Source organism: Biomphalaria glabrata, chromosome 1 (assembly GCF_947242115.1).
Source record: "Biomphalaria glabrata chromosome 1, xgBioGlab47.1, whole genome shotgun sequence".
NCBI classification, from domain to species: domain Eukaryota; kingdom Metazoa; phylum Mollusca; class Gastropoda; family Planorbidae; genus Biomphalaria; species Biomphalaria glabrata.
The window spans coordinates 59170130-59192421 of NC_074711.1; the positions used below are offsets into that span (position 1 = coordinate 59170130).

At 31.6% G+C, this 22292-nt stretch overlaps 1 protein-coding gene across 5 annotated transcripts in view; it reads left to right on the forward strand.

Annotated features, from left to right (window-relative positions):
- The first annotated feature begins 90 nt into the window (after positions 1 to 90).
- The window catches only part of LOC106064934 (DNA topoisomerase 2-binding protein 1-like), a 32921-nt gene continuing 10719 nt past the window's right edge, over positions 91 to 22292 (forward strand). The window contains exons 1-24 of one of the 5 annotated variants that reach the window (XM_056004707.1): positions 91 to 214; positions 6477 to 6591; positions 6685 to 6830; positions 6945 to 6990; positions 7089 to 7178; positions 8379 to 8486; positions 10080 to 10153; positions 10319 to 10446; positions 10604 to 10669; positions 11872 to 12036; positions 12505 to 12725; positions 13606 to 13679; positions 14058 to 14147; positions 14621 to 14731; positions 16259 to 16443; positions 16743 to 16862; positions 17008 to 17118; positions 17615 to 17727; positions 18396 to 18505; positions 19425 to 19484; positions 19606 to 19734; positions 19907 to 20189; positions 20566 to 20778; positions 21721 to 21837. In XM_056004707.1, coding sequence (XP_055860682.1) covers positions 6511 to 6591; positions 6685 to 6830; positions 6945 to 6990; positions 7089 to 7178; positions 8379 to 8486; positions 10080 to 10153; positions 10319 to 10446; positions 10604 to 10669; positions 11872 to 12036; positions 12505 to 12725; positions 13606 to 13679; positions 14058 to 14147; positions 14621 to 14731; positions 16259 to 16443; positions 16743 to 16862; positions 17008 to 17118; positions 17615 to 17727; positions 18396 to 18505; positions 19425 to 19484; positions 19606 to 19734; positions 19907 to 20189; positions 20566 to 20778; positions 21721 to 21837 — 2841 coding nt within the window. In that variant the 5' untranslated portion in view covers positions 91 to 214; positions 6477 to 6510. The other 4 variants (XM_056004688.1, XM_056004696.1, XM_056004684.1 and 1 more) reach the window with 4 other exon arrangements.

Here is a 22292-nt window from a genome sequence, read left to right on the forward strand (position 1 = left end):
AATAGATCTAGATTTATATTTGATTTAATGAAATAGGATAAATTCTATATAAGAACTAGCAGATAGCAGATCTAAAAATTTTTAGATTACACCTTTCTTTTACAAATATCGTGGATAGAAGTTTACTACGGATATAGATATATAATCTCTATATATAGTCTAGATTCTAATCGCAGAACAAAAATCTTTCGAAAGTGAAATGCGTCGAAATCTGGTACTATTGCAGGCGCCACTTCCGAAAATAACAATAAATTGAAAATATATTTATGATCATCTATCTTGATGTGATCTATAGATCTACTATCTAGAGTAGATCTAGATGTCACCATAACATTTTAATCGAGTAGATTAACTACTAGATCTAGTTATCATCTAGAAAAATTAAATCCCCAGTTCTTTATTAATTTAAACTGATCTATGATCATCTATCTTGATGTGATCTATTTATAGAAGCTACTTACTATTAATATTAACTTAGTCGACTTAAGACTTAACTATTAGATCTACAGTAACTTACGTTTATCGAACAAGTTAAGCTCATTCGCCGACAATTTTTATGTTTGAATTTGTGTATCTCCGTAAAATTAGACCTAGAAAAAAACTGATTGTATCTGTGAACTCCTCATCCATTTTTCTTAAAAAGTAGACATGTTTTATTCTATTACTACTACTACTCATAGTTAAACTTATATTTGATGTTAAAATGGGTCAGGTTGATGATTTCAAAAGCTTAAATTATCGAACACTTTTTTAGCTTTATCTTATCTTATCGAACATATTAAGAACTTATCGAACACACAAGAAGTATGGTGTTTTAAAAGTGTTATAATCTTAAAATTTTGTGAAAAGTATGGTGTTTCAAAAGTGTTATAATCTATATTTTTTTTATTTATATCATTTTCTTTTTACGCCATGTCAAGAAAGACAGATTTTTAGTCATTTTCAAATGGTCCACATCGAAGGAATCTATCACTGATCAGCTCTGCTTAGAAACTGACGGTGCTAAGCCCAGTAACGCATTACCGTAGTACTTATTTAGGTCTAAGCTATTTTGAGACATAAGGCCATTAATAATTTAAATCCAGATATTATTTATTTGAGGGAGAGCCTAATAAGCTTTGGTAGCCAATAGATAATCCCGCCCTCCCCAAGTCATTGCAGGACACAACAGTTTACTTGGTTACTTGGTTGACCTAAAAACAAAACATACGGTACGCGGCCCTACGTAACTAGCCGCCGATCTAGCACGCTCAGTGTATGTAACAGCCCAAAAGTCAGTGCTAGATATTTTTCGATCTGGGCGGGGAAGGTGGGGGGGGGGGTGCTGGAAAGCTATGGTAGCTTGCAAGCTGTGTTACCTATAGATGTAGATAAATCCGCCCTCCCTAAACCACCTGGTTGACAAAAAAAAAAAAAAAACCCACAAAAAAACACCGTATTTTAGAGCACGCTTAGTATTTGTCACACACACACACAAACAACATATTTATATATACTACGTATCTATCATGCCTAGTGTTTGTGACCTAATTAGCGGCTTGACCGTAGGTACTCGACTGATGGCTCCTCCCCCTTTCCCCTCAACATTGTTCTTACTACAACTTGAACAATGTTTTGGGGCTGTGTTGATGGCCTGGTTTACACCTGTGTGTTACGCTATCACTGACCATTTTTTGTTGTTGTGTGTTAGTCTGGTGGCTGCGTTTGGATTGAGTCTTGATATTTACGTTGTTACTTTGCACTGAAAAAGTGTGAATGTTGGAGAGTGGAAGCGCGGGTAAGGGGGTGTAGGCAGAATAAGAGAGTGGTTAAATGTGTTATTGTTATTATTTTGTGTATTTGTGATGTTTCAAAGGAGTGTCTTTGTAGCGCATTATGAGCTTTATCATACTTTATGGCAAATATATATATATATATATATATATAATTTTATAGACCCGGCGCCACACGTCTAGATCGAGAAGCACAACTGACTCTTGTATTTGAGGCTGACGTCACATTCTAATGGTCGATCAATTATTGATGATCTCTGGATACAGTGTCTTGACTGTTTCTCTCCCCCACCCCCCGACCTTTTTTTTTTTACCTGTCCAAGACATTTTTATTTCAAAATACCATATCTGCATTCTATACCTCCCCCTTTCGTTTTATTAATATCTCTTCACATCAAGCACATGCGCTAGGTATTGGTTTATAACACATAATTCAGAAGTTAATAGAATGGGGCAAATTCAGAAGTTAATAGAACGGGGCATCTGAAAAAGAAACAACAACTGAATACTCAGAATACATTCCATTCTGATTTTCTCTTTCGTTAGGCATAGATGCTATTAGCATCAAGCTATAATATATGTGTCATAAAATCAAGCTTTTAAAATGGGTACAATTAGTGCATATCGATGTAAATCTATTTACTTTAAAAAAATATAGCACATTTACGGTAAACCACAAATAGCTGATACAAATTGTAACATATGAATAATTTATATCTGAACTTTGCATTACATTATTTTAAAAAATAACAATTAAAAAATATATAATTTAAATATTTTGTCTTCTTTGGGTTATATCCCTTTGATGTTTATTTTTAACATTAAAATGGCGTTCGATATCTTACGAAGCTGAGATTGCTTATATAAAAACTGCTATTATCGAACACCCCCTTTTTAAACCTCAATTTTCATGTTTAGGTAACAAAGGATACTTTCAAATAAATAGTTGTAAATATTTCTCAGCCTAATTAGAAGCGTATTATATAGTTTTTTTGAGCTGAAGCATCATTAGCATTAAAAAACACCCTTAACCCGAGACTCACTCCACTCTTCCCAAGAGTTCAAAAAATGTGAAATTTTTATACCAATATTACCAATGCACTTTGAATATAAGTAAAAAAATGATCCTCAGGTGAAAATGAAACTAATTATAACTTAACTATAAAGAAATGGACGATGCACAATAAGAATGGACTAGTTTCTTTATAATCATCGAAATAAAGGAGAATTTTAAAAAATACAATGGGGTGTTCGATAAGTACCTTAAAACGAAGGTGTTCGATAGATGTAAGTTACTCTAGTAGTATTACTAGATCTAGTATTAGTACTATCTTTAACTTTAATCTTAGTCTTAGTTAACTTAGTAACTAGAGACTAGAGTAGATCTAGATTCTAGATGTCACCATAACATTTTAGTCAGTAGATTAACTACTAGATCTAGTCTAGATCTAGTTATCATCTAGAAAAATTAAATCCCCAGCCCCAGTTCTTTATTAATTTAAACTGGTCTACGAAATAAAGATTTAAGATTGGAATAATTATAATAAATATGAACAGAATTTTATTTATTAGTTATTTTTAAACTATTACCTCTATTTAAGTCTATTTTAATACTAATAGTAATACTACTAATAGTAATAGTAGTAATTCTAGATCATAGATCCTAGTAATAGAATAGTAATACTTACTAATACTCACTCAACTCACTGGTCACTGGCATACACTTCACTTGTGAGGCTTGTGACTATGCTATACTATAGTAGTATAGTATACTATAGGTATAGGCATAGGCTATTGATCTAGAATTCTAGATCTATTCATCTAACTATTGACTTAGAGTTTAGAGTTTAGACTTAGTTTGTGTCTTGTCACTTGCATGACACTTTACATCACTGAGTCTTGACTTACACTTTACTTTAGTTTAACTTTAGTAATTAAATATAATAGTTAGTCTTTGACTTTAGTAAATAGTAGTAGTTTAGTATCACTTTGTGATTTTACATTACACTTACACTAAAAGAAAGACTAAATTTAATTAATATTAATAGTAGACTCTAATTCTAACTCTATAGTCTATAATTTTAATGATATAAAATAAATTATAATGAGTCTATATAGTCACTATAGAGTATACTCAGTATAGTCTCTAAGTGACTTACTGTGATTATACAGACACTATAATGACTATAGTCAATTATTGTCATACTGAGTCATAGTTATAATTAGAATTGATAGGCTAATAAAAATACTGCTAATAGTATCTAACAGTATAATGAGTATATAGTAAGTAAACTATTAGTTCACTCAGTAATACTTCGTCGTCTTAGTAATAGTAATTCTTAACTTAATAGTAATAGGAATTAAAGTTGAACAAGTTACAAGACCAACATCACCAAGCTAAGTAAATTCTTAATTGAAAAACAAAACACACAAAAAAGTTAAATATCCATGACTAATGATGATCAAAGTGATTCAGGCTGAATTTCTGATTGACTGTGTATTTTTTTTATTATTAGAAATGTAATTCTAGACTATTGTCACTATAGTGACATTAGAATGATAATGATTAGATCTAGTAACCCAGTTAGATTAGAAGAGATTAGAATAAAATAGTAGATCAAAGAAAGATTCATCATTTAATTGATCTAATACTAATAGATATATATTAGTACTATTACTTTTAGTTTGTAGTATTAGCAGTGCTTTTTTTTTGTAAAAGAATTGGTGCCAGTACTCAGTGATGGATTGCCTAACTTTTAACTACTAATAAATTAATAAAAAAAAGTTAAAATACAAGAAAAGTAATATTTTTTCCCCACATTGAAATTAAAAAGGTGCCAGTACACCATACCTTCACAAAAAAAGCACTGAGTACTATATCAAGACACCTATAACATCTAAAGTAAAGCTGCCTTATCGAACACCCCACTTTTTATCAATCAATGCATCTTATTTTGATGGTTATTACAGAAATACTGTGGTAGTACTGTGCATGATCCATTTTTCAAATTTTTAACACATTTAGTTTTGTATTCCTTTGCAAGATTGTTTTTCTACTAGGAGATGAAGTACACTGGTATGAAAGTATGTTTTTTTTTTGACCTCATACGTATGAATGGGGGTTCTTCTGGTACCAAGGCTACTTTTTAGCCCCATTTTGCATTAACCAAGCAAGACCTAGACCTATATATTTGGCTTCAGGATTGAAAGGAGAACTTTTATATTACACTTCCCATATTTTCCATTAAATCTATTCTTTGTATACATGATGTTCGATAAGGTTTACATATAATATATATATATACCATTTTAGAAAATGTTACAATATCAAACAAAATTTCTTTTTTTACTGTTTATGTATTTTTATGCAATGTTTTCTTTATTGTTCAAAGCAAAAATTATCGTAATCAGTAGATTTTTTAGTATCTAAAAGACAAAAACACACTAGCAAAATTTATAAATACATGCTAAATAAACATTTTTTAAACAAATAACGCATTTAAAAAAAAAAAACAATTAAAAAAAAAATTATAACTTTCTCTTCCCCCCCCCCCCCCCTTCCATTAATTTATATTAAGTATTTTGAACTATCACTGTGACATGTGTATGGCAATTAGTCTTTTCTTTTCTTTCGCACATGGTAGTTCACCTCTTGATTGACCACAAAATACCTGAATTGAAAGAATAAGATGATTAAAGAAATTTTAAATACATTTGGTTTGATATGGTATACAAGACGTTCAATATTATCAGAGAAAAAAAATGTGTCTGATGAGGGATACACTTTGGCATACCTACCCCACCTCTCTTTGACATTAGATTTTATTTTAACTATATGTATTGAAACTTGGATCTAATTTTATAGATCAATGGATGACGAATTTATAGATTTTTTCATTTTTTTTTTAGGTTTAGCCAATACGGAGCTACAACAATTTAAATGCAAAAAATCGCAGTGATTCTGCTTAACTTCTTCAATAAGGCAGCTTTATTCTAGATCTTGATTTCTGACAATTATGAACATCCTTAACAATTAAGTTTAATTAGCGTTTCAAAGACTGGATCTGTATCACCAAACTAGAATGTTTTATATCATATCTTTAAACTCTAGATCCAGTACTCTTGTCAGTATTAATAGTCTGAGTATATCACCAAACTAGAACAATTCCCTCATGAACTCAGATTCAGATGGCTGGAGTGGTCAGATTTCTGAAAATACTATTAGTTCAAATTACAAATTTTGGCTCTGAATCTTAAAATTCAAAATATTTAAAGAGTGCTAATTTTATTAATGGACTTGTACAATTAATAAACTCTTGTACTATCGGTACTGATTTTTTACTTTATTTTTCTGATTAAAAGTTAATATGTTGCTGTGTTTGAAACAGTACTTTTAGATTTATTTAAAAATGTTTTAGTGGTTTATGGTTAATAGATGTAGAAATCCACTCTTTCATGAAGGAATTTTTTAAAAAGTCTATGCTTGCTTTACAGTTATGTCAAAATAAGTAGATGAATACAATTTCACTTACCTACATCTTTGAAACTTATTTACTCAGTATTTTATTTAGAGTGTCAAATAGATTTATATTAAAAATAGAGAAACCAATGCTTGACCAACAGTTATCTCTATATTTATGTATTGTCTTAGTAATAGAATTATTATATTATATATAATGTAGAGGCAATTTATATTTTGGACAGAGTCATTTATTCAGTTTGACACTTTGAATCAAACATGGAGGATAATTTCCAGATTTACTTTGTGAAGCCAGACAAAAATGAAGAAAATAGTTCTTCACTTGTGGAGGCTTTTGAGGTATCATCATAAATATATCTTGGATAGCAATAGAATGTTAAAGATGCTTTGTCAAGTAACCAAATAATAATAAAAGTAATACCTCTATTTCAGACTTTATATAAAAGTGAGTTCAATTTCAAGCCTGAATGGATTACTCAAGATGATTGTTTGAAAGTCAGTAATAAAGGAAAGCATATTTATATCTTTGATCCATTTGAGGGGAAAGGCTTTGACCACATATATAGTTTAGGATACAGGTATAAAAACAACAACATAGTAATTATTATAACTATTAGCAGTAGCTGTTTTAATAAATAAATAAATATCATTCTATATCTTTGTCCTTAACTGTATATTTTTTCCTTCTTAAGAATTTATGGTCCTCGCTGCTTGCTTGCCAATTTACTACATGGAATGGTAAGCTCTTTATCTAATTTCTCAAACATTTTTTTGTAGCTTTGGTGATTTTTAGAGTACTTACAAATCAAAATTTTCAAAAATATTTTTATCCCCAGGAACTACCTAGAAATAGAAAACAACCCATTTATAACCTGGCAATGAAGGGAGTCAAGTTGTGCTGCACTTCTGTTGATAAGAAGACCAGAGTAATTATCCATATTTATTGTGATATTATATATATAGTAGTATCAGTATTACACAATTTTCCAAGCATAAGGTTCTTATTCAAAGTGTGAAATAGAAACAACCCATTTATAACCTGGCAATGAAGGGAGTCAAGTTGTGCTGCACTTCTGTTGATAAGAAGACCAGAGTAATTATCCATATTTATTGTGATATTATATATATAGTAGTATCAGTATTACACAATTTTCCAAGCATAAGGTTCTTATTCAAAGTGTATTATTTTGAAAGTGTGTCTTCTCTTGGGACAGAAGTATGTTTCAAATTCCGCCCAGCCTCAAAAGTGAAGATTGTTGGTTATTAATGCTTAGATCATATCCTTGTTATTTGACAATCATTGTACAAATTGTACCCTTGTTACTTGGAAGCTGTTGCTCATGTGATGTCTTTGTTTAAGCCAAATTCTTATTACCAGGTTTTAGTTGTTAAAAGTAAACCTTTTTTTCTTGGTAATTATTTTTCAAACCATAACCCAGTAGCCTGGCATTTGTTATACAATTTGTAAACTCAATTCTCGCTTTCCCCATTCTGGGGAGACTGGTTTGAATTATCTGAGAAATTTTATTGTGCTTCTTGACTTAAGGAAACGTTTACATTCATATTTTATTTATTTAAAGGAATACTGATGTCTGAGTTCCACACATAACGTACCTCTAATCATTTGAGCCTTAAGATACCATAAGTAATGAAAGGACACTGTAAAGAACATTACAAATAAAACAATCATTTAAGCAGATGATACCATGAGTACCTTTTTAACTATCCGTGTAGTCCCAACCAATTAGAGATTTGTTGTTTTGGCACCATGTCTTTTGCCTTTCTCTCATCTTTTTTCTAACTTACATCAAGAAGGTTTCTGGGAGTGTTAAACCTTAGTCGACAAGTTTTAAAACAATGTTGATATCGTAGTCTGTGTCAAGAGTGACAAAATCTGTAGGTCACAGCTGAATGTGCCCAGCTACATGAAATATATAATCTTCCTTTATCTCCAAACTCAAAGGCAATGGTATATATTATAATGTTGTGATGAGCTCTTTTCAGATGGTGCCCTTAAAGTTAATAAAGTGTCTCACTTCTTAGTTTAGAAAACTTCCTAAATAAAGGAAAATTCTGTTATTTATTTTACCCCTATCCCACTTGATTTGTAATATCTTTTCCACTAGGATGAAATCATGAAACTGACACAGCTAATGGGCGGTGAAGTGTCCTGTGATCTGACTGCAGATATCACTCATCTAGTAGCTGGAGAAGTAGGAAGCAACAAGTACTTGGTACTTCATTTTTTTTAAAGGCAGTATTAATCTCAGAAGATGTTCATTTACTTTACATTAATTTTGGATTTAAAATGAAAAGATCTGAGCTAGTTAAGTTTTTAATAATATTAGAACTTTTTTCAAATTTTATATCTATTCACTCTCTGTCTGTCTGTCCTGTCTATCTTGTCTGTATGTATGTCTGTCTGATAAAAAGTGTACATGTTATTTATCCCACACCCATTCTCAGATCAAGCTGTAACTTTGCACAATTATTCATTGGCATAAACAGGACATGAATCAATAAACAAAAAAGTAACTAATAAGTCAATTAATTACTGGTAATTATTTTGTTTGATATCAACTAGGAAACTAATCCTTCAAGAATTCACATACATGGCTAAATGTGTTGGGTTTAGTCCCCTTAAATAATTGTTAACACTATTTCTTTCTCACACATTCTCCAATGAAGTTGATACTTTAAGCAATTATTTATTGGACCTAACAAAACATGAATCAATTAAAAAAATAACCAATTAGTCAATTAATTATTGCTAATTAATTATTTTATTACCAAAAAAGGGGAATAACTTGTACATTATCGATAATATAATTTTAAGGACAAATTTCTACCCCTTTAGACAAGGTTGTTTTTTTTTAAAAAGGATTTTTAGCGGCCCCTGAAAGGGGAAAAGACGCTATTAGTTTTGTGCAAAATGTCTGTCCGTCCGTCCCGTTTAGATCTCGTAAACTAGAAAAGATATTGAAAATCCGACATCACAATATTTTAGACCATTCAAAGTTCTGATGCAACGGCTACTTTTTTTTTTCTGAAAGCGAAAAATCTAATTTTTAAAATCAGTTATGCAAGCAGTTTTTTAAAGAGAAAAAGCTAATTAGTATGCATTATAAGTTAGACCTAAATAAAAACGAATAGTAATCTTGTAAACTTCATTTTCGTGAAATTTTTCTTTATCGCAAAATTTTTTAAATTTTCTTTTTGAGCATTCGAATAAGAGATTGGGCCTTTTCAAAACAATTACATCAATTATAAGACTTCAGTTAGGCCAGGAGAGGCGCGGTAGCTGAGCGGTAAAGCGCTTGGCTTTTGAACCGGGGGCCCTGGGTTCGAATCCTGGTGAAGACTGGGATTTTCAACTTCGGAATCATTAGGCGCCTCTGAGTCCACCCAGCTCCAATGGGTACCTGATATTAGTTGGGGAAAAGTAAAGGCGGTTGGTCGTTGTGCTGGTTACATGACACCCTCGTTAACCGTAGGCCACAAAAACAGATGAACTTTACATCATCTGCCCTATAGACCACAAGGTCTGAAAGGGGAACTAGTTAGGCCAGGTTCACATCTAACTTTGCATTCATTTGCACCTATCCTTTGATCTGCTGTACTGTTGGGGCACTACACAAGATCTGTGAACCTTCTTTCTCCATTCTTATCTCTCATTTGTCTTTGATATAATTTCATTTGGATGTTCTTTCTGAAAATATTGAAGCCTGCCTGGGTGGACCACTTCGGGGGCCGATTTTGAGTTTGTGTTTCCACACAAACTGTCTTTGTAATCTTGTTATATTTTGTTTGTTTATTTTTCAATTTAGGTGGCTTCAGAAAATGGCAAACAGATTATGGTAAAAGAGTGGGTTTTTAAAGTCTGGGAAGTTTCTCAAACTAGGTATTTCCTGTAACATATGTGGTACAATACCTCATTCAACTATTTTAAACATAAAGTATTATCTTTAGGAATATTCTTTCTGTCAGTTAAAAAAAATGTAATTTTTATGTTTATTACTTTTTAGTTTTACATAAAATTAAAACTGAATATTATCATCAATTTTAGGCATATATTTGCAACAGATGATATGTTCACAAAGTATTCTTGCCCTGCATTTCTTGGTTTGACGATAGTAGTCTCTGGTTTTACAGTTGGTGAAAAAAATAAAATGAGAAACTTAATTACAAGTTATGGTATGTTTTTTTTAGGCCTTGTTCAACATGCAATAAATTTTAATCGTATTCTGATCTTTAAAATGTATGTGTACATATAAAATAAAAAAAATAATCTTGCAGATTTCAAATGATATTTAAATGCATTATAATTTACATAGCACAATATATTTTTTAGGAGGCAAGTATAGTGGGGAACTACAGATGAATGAGTGTACACACCTTATTGTCAAAGAACCCAAAGGTTTGCATATTAAATTTGTCACTTAATTGTTTGAGCTGGTCAAGGGATTTATCAGGTTGCTTCATTATAAAACTGACAGTACTGATGTCAATGTGTAGTTTTTATTATAAAAACAAATTTATTTTTTTTAATCATTCTTGCTAATTTATTTAGTTGTCCTATTTTTTTAGCATAAGGCTTATTCTCAAGTTTAATTGGTTATTATTAATTTTTATTTCATTTTCTGTATAAAATAAAATTACTGTACAATTACTTTGACAAAAAAAAAACCCAGCTAAATAAATGTTATAGATTACAACAATAGAAACAATAATAAAAACAACAAATAATAAAATGTCTAAAGATAATCATTTTTTTTTTTCATTTATCTTTAAGACTTTTTTTTACCTTTACCTATCCCTTAGTCTGTTGGACCGTTGGGGCACCAGGCAAGATTTGTCGACCGTCTTTCTCCATTCCTCCCTTTTTTTTGCCTTGATCAGAACCTCTCTCAATGGCAGGCGTGTCCATTCTTTAATGTTGTCCTCCCATCGCTTTTTCTGTCTGCCTCTTCTTCTTTTTCCTGGCACTGTTCCCTGAAGAAAGGTCTTTGCGAGCCCCGTAGATCTTGTAATGTGGCCAAAGGTTTTAAGCTTTCGTTTTTTCACAATAGTAAGCAGGTCGTCATGAGCTCCGATCGCTACAGTAACCCTGTCTCTGATTTCTTGGTTTGTGATGCGGTCTTTGAATGTGATGCCTAGGATCCTTCTGTAGCATCTCAATTCCATTGCTAGGATCCTCCTCTCAAGCTCTGCATTCAACGTCCACGACTCGCAAGCATATAAAAATGTGGCCATGACCAGAGAGCGCATCAGTCTAATTTTGGTGCCGAGGGCTAAGCCCTTATCTTTCCATATTATTTTAAGTTTTGAAAGGGCTGCTGTGGACTGTGCTATTCGAGCCAATAATTCGGGTTTTGTTCCCTCATCTGAGACAATATCTCCGAGGTATTTGAAGCTGTTAACACTAGTTAGCTTTTCACCTCCAATACTGATGCCTCTTTTAAAGCCCTGATGGCTATTGGTCATAATTTGAGTTTAAGACTAAATTCACCTAAATTTGTATCATATGTAAGATGTAAGGAATTATGAACGTAAAATTGTGAAGAATAATGATAAATAATTTAATATTGTTAAACTCTATTTTGATATGTTTCCTATCAGGTCCAAAGTTTGAAGCTGCCAAGAATTGGCAAATTAGAATAGTAAATGAACAGTGGCTATTACATTGTTTGGAGAAACAGAAATATTTGGATCCTAAAGCCTATCAGTTTAATGTGACAGCAGCTAGTAAAAAAGTGAATACATCAACACCAGAAAGAATATCAGGTAAAAGTATTAATTAAATAATTGTTACAACTATTTTTGTGATAAAGAACATGAATTTATATTTAATTTAGAATTTTAGGTTGTCCTTAAGTTCAACTTAAAATCTATGCCTCGCTTCAGTAATGGAAAGTAAATGTTGGGATGGTTTATAATTGAACTGTCCACATGACATCCTAGTTGACCCTTGGCCACAGTTACAAATAAACTTTGCATTGCTTAACCCTTAAACTTCTAGGTCTCAAAAAGTGAATATAAAAGACATGTTTGTTTTTTTTTGGTGGATAAATTTTACTTTAGATTCTCCCAACGTTGGATCCAATTGCAACAGTCCTTTTTGTCTAATGGATAACTCCAAACTGCTTTAAAATTGCACAAGTTATTTATACTTAATTTATCAACTAGCTCTTAGACCAAATATTTTCACCTTTGCCCAATTTTTCTAATGGATAATATTTGACTAAATCTTAGTTTTAGGACCAAACATAAATGATATCAGTGCCATATCTGTTACTGGTCCAAACTCAAGCATGCTTAGAGTGGATGAAACCAATATGACATCCTCACGCTTATCGTGTATGTTCACCACCACTGGCAAGGCAACAAATATAGCTGAGACTAGGTTGGGAGTTACTGGCTTTGGAGATAACACAACTTTACCTACTGCTGATGTTTTTCTGGATGGTTGCAAGGTGAGTTCCAATGTATTCCAGTATTTTCAGCAAAAACTGTTTGCTATTCAGTTAAAATATTTGTAAAGTTTGACTTAAATTGGGACACTTTCACTGTGGAGATATGCATTTAGTGCTTTCAAATTGAATTCTAATATTGCTTTGATGGAAGTATTTTGGATGTTCATTTGTTTAGTTATAATGTTTTGTTTGGTGTAATACACAAATTGTAAGACCAATTTCCTTTTGGACAATAAAGATTATTATTATTATTATTGGTTTTATATTAAATTATTGCATTTATATTGAACATAAACTGTTAGAAAAGTTGGCAACAGTAGTTAACAAGAAAATTAAATCTTATCAATATATATTGTTTTGTAGTTTGCTCAAAAGAATTATATTAGAAGATATCTACAGGGTAACTCAACTAGATATGAAAAAAAAATTGTATACTGAAGAGTGAAAGTTATAATTGTCACATTTTTTTGGGGATTGATAATTTAAACCACTAAGTAAAGAGATGCAAGACTGGAAAAGTCTAAGGAAGAAACAATATTTCCCATGACTACAGGCACACGCTTTGTCATGTTTGACATTGAAATAGCTTCACAGTCTGCATCCTTTGACTATAGTTTTATGATGGCTGTCACTTAATTGTGGCCATGATCATTATTAGAGTTTTCAAATTGATCAATAAAAGGGTACAAACATTGATTTAAACAAATGATTTATTCAACTTCCTCATGTACCATGTTGTCGTATAGAAACATATGTAACAAAGCAAAGCTAGTGCCCTTGTGATATAAATGTATAATTGTTTATGACTATTTCACATTTTGTTAAACTTTTCATAAATGTGATTAAAACTCAAGATTGTTCACTTCTCATATTATAACAGATCTACTTAAGCGGCATGAAATCATCGGTTGAAGACAAAGCTAAAAAAATCATCTCTGCTGGTGGTGGGTTGAGGTTTGTGTGCCATTTTATATTTTTTACACGTGTCCAATGTATATTCTAAGATTAAAAGAACATTGTAATTCCATAAAGGCATTTCTTTTAGTGATATTAATGACATAAGCTTAGACTAACTCATGTTGCTAACACTATCCTGTTGTTAACACCCAACCCTTTTACTGTCAATGCTATTTAGTCTTTATGTTTTGTAAGAAACTTAAGAAACTTTGTGTTAAGCATTGCAGTTTGCTCAATTTTTTATTTATCTAGGTCACGCAGCTTATATGCCACAGCTGGGAAACAAATTTTAAGTATGTTTAACCTGCAAATAAACCCCAACTAGCTTCATTGCTAGAATAAACTTCATTTTATTTACTTTGCTTTCTATTACAGAGCTTTGAACATATCCGAGGGTATTTCTCATGTTATTGTAGGCGACATCGTTTCTTCTGAAATAAAACAGATTCTCAAATTACAAGAAAGGTGAGTCGCATCTGGTTTTTTTTTTTTTTTTTTTCAAATTTTGTTATCCAATCTGGTCCTATCGCATTATTGGAATTTGTGGAAAGGCTGTTTTATTTTGTTACCTATAAGTAATAGAAAATGTACTCAGTTAAATTTCAAATTGAAAACATCTAGACTCAATCAGGATTTGAACTCAAAGCCATTATTTTTTTGACAACCATCCGTAGGTATTCGGATTCATTGTACATGAAAACAATCTGTTACATGTGGACAATTTATTTATTTAGCAATATTAATCACAAAAACTTCTAACAAAATATAATTTTAATAAGTTTTGGAAAGAAAAAATAATAATTTTTCCCCATAACTGGTATTCTTATGATTCATTTTTGTTAAGATATTTCTTAAACTATCTAATTGGCACACAAAAAAAAGATTGGATATTGGGATATAAATCTTAATCTTATTAATGAACTTCTTTCTGTTTTCAGTCCTTTTGTAGTCACTATAGACTGGCTCATGGATTGCTTTGCTCAGAATAGTCATGTAAGTGAAGACAAGTATATTTGCAGTGACTTTGATCCTCAAGCTGAGAAAGAAAAGTAATTTGTTTTGTTTCTTTTCTTTTTTTTTTAAATATACTTTTTGTTTTCTTTAAGAGAAATTATTAGTTTGTTTTGTTTTAGGAACAAGTATCCATTTTTTTTTCTTAAAGCAAAACAATCTTATTGTTTTAGAAAGTCTATTCATTTGTCTGCTTTATTCTTTTCATTGTTTAAAAATGTTGACATAAGTGAATTATTCACATTTGACTCAAATATTTTCTTTTACCCTATGTTGAACACTATGTGTCACAGCTTTCCTATTCTATTTATAATTATAACTCGACAGAATCTACCTTAGGTCTCGATATGTCTAGGTGTCCCTGGTTCAGTTGTAGTTAACGAAATAAAACAATTAAACACATAAACTTTAATCAGCTTTACTGCATATCACACACGCTGGTCTCTGTCTGACAACAAAACACACTTCCGGTTATTCGCGCAGATTGTAAAAATAGATTATACATACATACACACATTCATCCGTGACATCTCGCCCCTACTAAAATTATAATCAATTTTTACAAAGATACATAAAAAACACGATTATAAAACAAGTATAAAACATTAAAACACAATACAACAAAAATGCTAATTCGATAGGCCACAAAGGCTTAGAATATGCCACACAGGCTTTAATGTAGTCACACAGACTTTAATGTAATAGGCACACAGTCTATAGTTAAGACACACAGTCTTAGAAGATGAAGACACACAGTCTTAAAAGATGAAGACACACAGTCTTAAAAGATGACTTCCCCATTGAGTTTTAGGTATTTCTGTAGCTTGAGCATGCACTTCAAATCTCGCCAAATATACATCCATTTGATCCACGTTCTCATTAAAAGGTGACAACTTTGGTTTCCATACAGGTTTTATATGCTCTTTGATTTCTCCTTTCGTCTCCCTAAGCTCCGACTCTCTGACTCTCAATTTGTGTATTTCTACATCAGCTTCTTTCTCTTTAGTTCTTGCTTCTGCCTCTTTAGTTTTTGCTTCTGCCTCTTTAGCTCTCTTCACCGCCTCTCTTTCTTTAGCTCTTTCCACCGCCTCTCTTTCTTTAGCTCTTTCTTCTCTCTCTTTAACACGTTCCTCACGCTCTCTGTCTTCTTTTTCTTTCACCCACTCCTGTAAAGCTGTCCCTGACAGACTTCCAAGACTAAGTCAAGTAACTAGATAAACGAGCCCCCAAATATGTCACAGCTTTCCTATTCTATTTATAATTATAACTCAATAGAATCTACCTTAGGTCTCGATATGTCTAGGTGTCCCTGGTTCAGTTGTAGTTAATGAAATAAAACAATTAAACCACTAGATCAAACATATAAACTTTAATCAATTTTACTGCATATCACACACGCTGGTCTCTGTCTGACACCAAAACACACTTCCGGTCATTCGCGTAGATTGTAAAAATAGATTATACATACAAACACACATTCATCCGTGACACTATGCTTATGCTTGATTTGTGAGAAGTTTTTCAAAAGAGATTATCTTTTAAAGTAGAACATTGTTTCATTTCAGATCAAATAAAATCAATAATCCTTTGAATGGCAGACCTTCTAAAGAACTAAAATCTGTTGAGGAAAAGAGGATGTCCAAAGAAGCCAAAGCAAACACTCATTCACAGGATAGATCAAGTTTCAAGCATGATGCTCCTAGTGATTTAGAAATGGCTGAATTGCTGAGTCAGTATTTAGAACCAGCAGGTAAACAAAAAGCTGTTTTATGACAGTGTCAAATTGTGATAAAGTCTCCATTTATACATAGCTATTACAGTTCCAGGTGTGAAATATCTTAGAACTATATTATTGTTGATTTATTTTCAAAACATTTAAAAAAAATTATTTTTCATTATTAAAATAAAAATATGTATATGTATTCCCTTTTCCTGGTAAAAAACAAACAATAACAACAATGCACTTTTTACCAGTTAGCTGTAACATTTATAATGATCATAATTTTTTAATTATAAATCATTGTTAGGATTATTTCTTAATCTTCACAGCTCCTACAAATAGCAAACCAGAAGATAGCACTGAGAAACTTGGTGATGGGAATGGAGGTCAATCTACCATAATATTGGCAGAAAAAATTGATGAAGACACATTAACTCAAGATCCTAATGGTAATTTTAAATGTCTGACATTTCATATACAATTTTTTTTTTTCAAACTATTTCTTAAAAGTCGATATGTATAACCAAGTATTCAAGTATTATTCTCATTGCAACAATATGCTTAGTTTGACTATAACATTCAAAATTGTTTCAGACCTGATCAGTGATGGAGACAAAGGAATCTTTCATAACTTGAAGTTTATTATTCTTGGCTTTGTAGAAGAAATAATTACAAAGTTAACTAGTATTATTATAGAAAATGATGGTATGTAAGCTTTTTCAAAAATGTTTGCTTTATCTTTAAATAAGTTAAATAGTCTTAGATAAAATACAGACAATACCTATATAAAATTTATAATATTTTCTGCAAATGTACTTTGCCATCTGTATAACTTATATGCCTTTAAAGCTGGATTTATGTGTTTGAGAGTTTTTTCATCATTATTAATAGATTCACAAAACACCAAAGCTGTAAAAAGTTATATAGAATAACCATTTTATACAAAATAATTTCTAATTGAGAAACTTTCTCAAGCATTAGTACCCCATCTCTGTAAATCCATTGACACCTTTACAACATATATGAATATTGATGATTTCTTTTCTTTTTTTTTTTTTAACCCAAATCAAATTACAATTGGTAGCTATTTTAATTCAGGGGGGAAACGAACGACAAAACAAACTATTTGCAATTTATATTTCTGTTGTTTTTTTTGTATGCATAAATAAGGAATTACAAACTACTGTTTCATAACTTGTAGGTCAGGTCATCGATGGCAATAAAAGAAGGCAAGTTGTGGACATTGCAATCGTTCCTCTGGGTGGGCATCCTGTAGATGTTACTGTCTCTGAAATATTAACTGATTTCTGGCTGGTAGTAATTTTTTTCTTCTTTTTCATTAGCTCAATTTTAATATTTTTCTAGACATCATTTTTGTCTGCATTTTAGAGAACTTTCCATAACTCTGCAATTACATGCTTTATATGCGAAATTCAAATACTCTTTAAAGTTTTTTAACATTTTTATAAGAAAGAAAAATAATTATATATTTATAATAATTAGCAAAATACATTAATGACTAAAGTTTGACTCCACCACCAAATGAGTAATAATTCACCTAAGAATTAGTTTAAATATTTGAACTATTCTTCTTATTATTTCAAAAGTAAAAACTGTCAAAGCAATGGCCATGGACTTTTTGCTTGACTGCAACATCTTTGCACCAAAACTGAAATCCGTATTTTAAAGTCTTTTGATCTGTTTTATTTTACAAGGCTAATCATCTTAAACTAAAGAACATGCTCTTTTTCATAACTGCTAATCATAACTCAAAGGGTTTAGAGATTTGATCTTTCAAAGATGCTTAAGGTAATCATAAGTTGTTATAAGCATTTACAGGATTTTTAGTTTTAAAACCTGTCCCTTTTTTTAGAACTATCACCATAAATATGTAAATAAACAAAACTTCTAAATTGTTATTCTACCTGATGATACAAAAGCTTTCTATTGTGAATCATTTCTATCCCTTGTTTTTGTTTTAGGAGTATTGTCTTGAAAATGGTACTTTTATACCCTATGACAGTCATTGGCTGAACAGACCCATGGAACTACCAGAAAGTGAGCCACTCAAAGAGCTCTGTATAACTGTCAGGTACACTTCAGTTCATTGATCTTTATCATTTTAATTAAATGAAATCTGTATAGTTTTAATAGAACTATATTTTAGATAAAATAAAATATAAGTATGGTTACGATCTTCTACTATCAGGCCTTCTGTAAACACTGCTAAACACAACACACCACATCTAATACAAGAACTTGACAACAAGAGTTTCAATAAACAGTGTGGCGGTTTAATTACAAATACATCAACAGCCAAATTAACACAATTGGCTACACTAACTTCAATTGCTTTCTTGTACTTAACAGAACTGCCTAATAAGCACTACAAGTCTCTCTAGCTTGTACAGCTACATTCTCGAGGACTCCCAAGGTACCACACAGTCCTTACTGCCTTGCTGTCCTGGACTCAACTGTCCTTTCTTACACACTGTCTCTCGTCCTTGAAGGCTCTCGGTCACATGACCGCAATGTGGGTCATACTTGCATGAACTAGCAGTACTGTCCCTTGTCTATTGACAGCCATTGACCCATTGACCTGTGTTATTGGCCTGAGTCGTTTGTATCAAATTAACCCTTTCGGTCTGCCACTGGAGTTAGTATAGTATTTACTCCAAAATATTAGTAAAGCTAGTGGTATAAAATGGCTATTTTTATTAAGCTCAGACACAGTTAAAAAAATAAAGATGCATACCAACAATTTCAGGATAAAAAAACACATTTTACATTATGTTCATTGAAATGAAAAAAACAACAACAATACACCATTAATTCTTTGTAAATCACATCTTGAACTTATTTTTAAAGAAACATATTTACACCGTACAATTTGTGAATAAAATGCCCTTAATAATCATATTTATTATTATACAAACAGCTCATCTATTTTATATTTCTATTAATTGTGTTAATTTATAAAACATGTGTTTTAAAAACTCTTTACATTTCAGTGGATACACTGGTGTGGAGAGAAATTGGATCATTGATATTGCTAGTTTCTTGGGTGCAAAGTAATACATTTTTTCTTTTCCAATAATTTTTATGTACACAGACATAAAAAGAAAAAAAGTACTTAAGAATAATCATATAATTGTAATTCTAAAACCTTTTTATGTTCATTTTTTACTTCAGCTGCCAGAACAAATTGTCTAGAAAGGCTACTAAAACTGTAATGGTGAACACTCACCTTATAGTTAACCAACCGATTGGGTCAAAATATTTGGCAGCAAAGAAATGGAATCTTCCAGCTGTAGGAAAAGAGTAAGAGCATTAGAATTATAATAATTTATTTTGGTTACAACTTTTGCTCAACACAACGTAATTTTTTTTTTTGGGTACTCATATTTCTAGTAGCACTATATATGTAGTTGAGAAAATCTGCTTTATAATTTTAACAACAAAAAAATGTTACCTAATATTACTACTTTCACAGGTGGCTGATAAAATGCATAGAGACTGGTACCAAAGCTCCAGAGGAAGAATTTGCTGTGGAAATTCTTTACCAGCAACAGCTCGAGTCAGGGGCTATTAACAGTTCTTCTACTTCTGAAACTGATCCTAGGGAAAGGCAGACCTCCAGCACATCCACATTACCAACACCTGTGGCTGTGAAGAGGAAAGAGGAGGAATTAAAGGCTGGGAATGAAGAAGCTGAACTGAAAGCAGTCAATAAAGACAAGTCTGCTCTAAATTCTTCTGTGCATGATTTAGTTCAGGTATTCTTTCTGTAGAGTCCAATGTGTTTCTTGCTTTTTTTTTTTTTTTTTTTTTTTTTTTTTTTAATAGTACTTTGTGTTTTCTCTACAATTATCAAACTACCATATTCTTTAATACATGTTATTGTTATATCTCTATCTAACATAATGAATAATGCTATATAATATTGGATAAAAACTTTACTACAAAATAGAACATGTATTGAAAATGTGACACACTATGTAACAAGTAACATGTAAATCCATTAGCATACAAAACACATACTTGCAAAAGATGTAGTTTACAACTGAGTTATTGTAGCTTTTTTAAACATAAAAAAATATTTCAATTAATTCTGATTCATAAAATTCAATCCTCTTTCTTCTGTGGAAATAGACAAAAGACAGAGTACCATCATCCTCAGGGGAAAGTTCCGAGTCTGGGCATCCAAAGGATACCAACCCAATAATTTCAGCATTAACCAAGGAAAACGAATCATCCAATCAGCAGAGTGACAAGCAAAGAAAGATTGTATGTCACCCTAGCCAGACAGATAATATAACTGCAGGCTGTTTAAAAACACCAGCTAGTGTCATGAGACAGAAATGGGTAAGTCACTTAAATCTTTGAACCATATTCCTTGTCTAAGTTTGTGTGTGTGTGTGAAAAAATGTCACTTTGACAAAACTAGACACACCTATGGTATCAAATTAATGTTTATTAAAGAATATTAAATGGAGAATTTGAAACATCTTTCTTTTTCATTGTAAAATAAAACTAATAACAAAATATTGTAACTTTAAAAAAAAACTCAACAGGGTGTCATATTTGTTACCCAGGCCTAGATCTTTGTCTGCAATATAATAATGCAGTCTATTAGGATATTTACAACCTTATCATCCAAGAATAGTGAAGTAGGCCATATATATCCAAGAATAGTGTTATCATGAGCTAAGATCTGATGCTAAATTACTAATTATGTTAAGATTGCAATAGAGATGCTAGCTGAGATCTGGCTCTAAGACTTTCAGTCACAACTGCTGGTATCGCTACCTATCACTATTGAACCTGGTGTAGCTATGGCAACAATGTCAACAGATAAACAATTATTCGAAAAAATGTATAGGTCATAATGAAAAAAGATTCAAGGACTCTTACATTAAATGTAGGATTACCTCCAGCTTAACTTAGAAAATGTAACAGAAAAAAAGTGGAATAAAAATCTATTTTATATTTGTTTTATGCAGTAACTGCAAGAGTTGGTTATTAATATTATTTTCTTTTCCTATTAATGAAAGTTAATTTACCTAAACTATACCTAAAGAACTAGCAACATATCAAATATTTGTTGGTATTCCTAGACCTAGAAAAAGGCACTAGGGAAGAATTTAATGTGCTGAAGGTTTTGTATCTCTTCCTTTGTAAATTCTCAATGCTGATTTCTTTATTTAATAAATGAGTTCAGAGTAGTTAATTTTTTAAAAAGTACATTAGTTAATTTTTTAAAAGTACATTTATATATTTTCTTCACTAACAATGGTTTTATTTCAGGGTATCAATGTCTTAAATGATAGCCCAGCTACCACTCCCTATGGGATGATTAAAGGAGGCGGAGAAACACCTGGCACATTTATGAAACCAGGATTCAAACCAAAATTTAATATTGATGTAAGATAATTAAAAATATTATGTTACAAAGTCAAAGTCTTTTTTTTTTATAGTTAATTTGCAATTCGGTTTTGTTACATATATATATATATAGTTCGTCCATCGTGGTTCGATGATGACCACTTTGTCATCCAGGGGGCTGAGGGCTTTGCACTGGGGTTTTATGCCTCCTCATGTGGCTGGTGAGACCTATGTGAGCCCGGAATGTTCGGCCGCACACTGGGCAGGTTATTCCAGCTGGAGCTAGTGTCATTTGCCTTGCTTTTCTTCTCTGGCGTTTTTCTTCTGCCAGCGTTGTTCTCTTTTCCTCAGCATATATCACTTTGGGAATCCAGCATTTTATAAAGCTCTCTGTTTGACACATACCTCTTAGCATTGTCCCAGTCAAAGGTAATCATGCCTGTTGCCCTCTTGTGTCATCCCTGTCATTATGGGGGTGTCTATGTTCTTGCAAT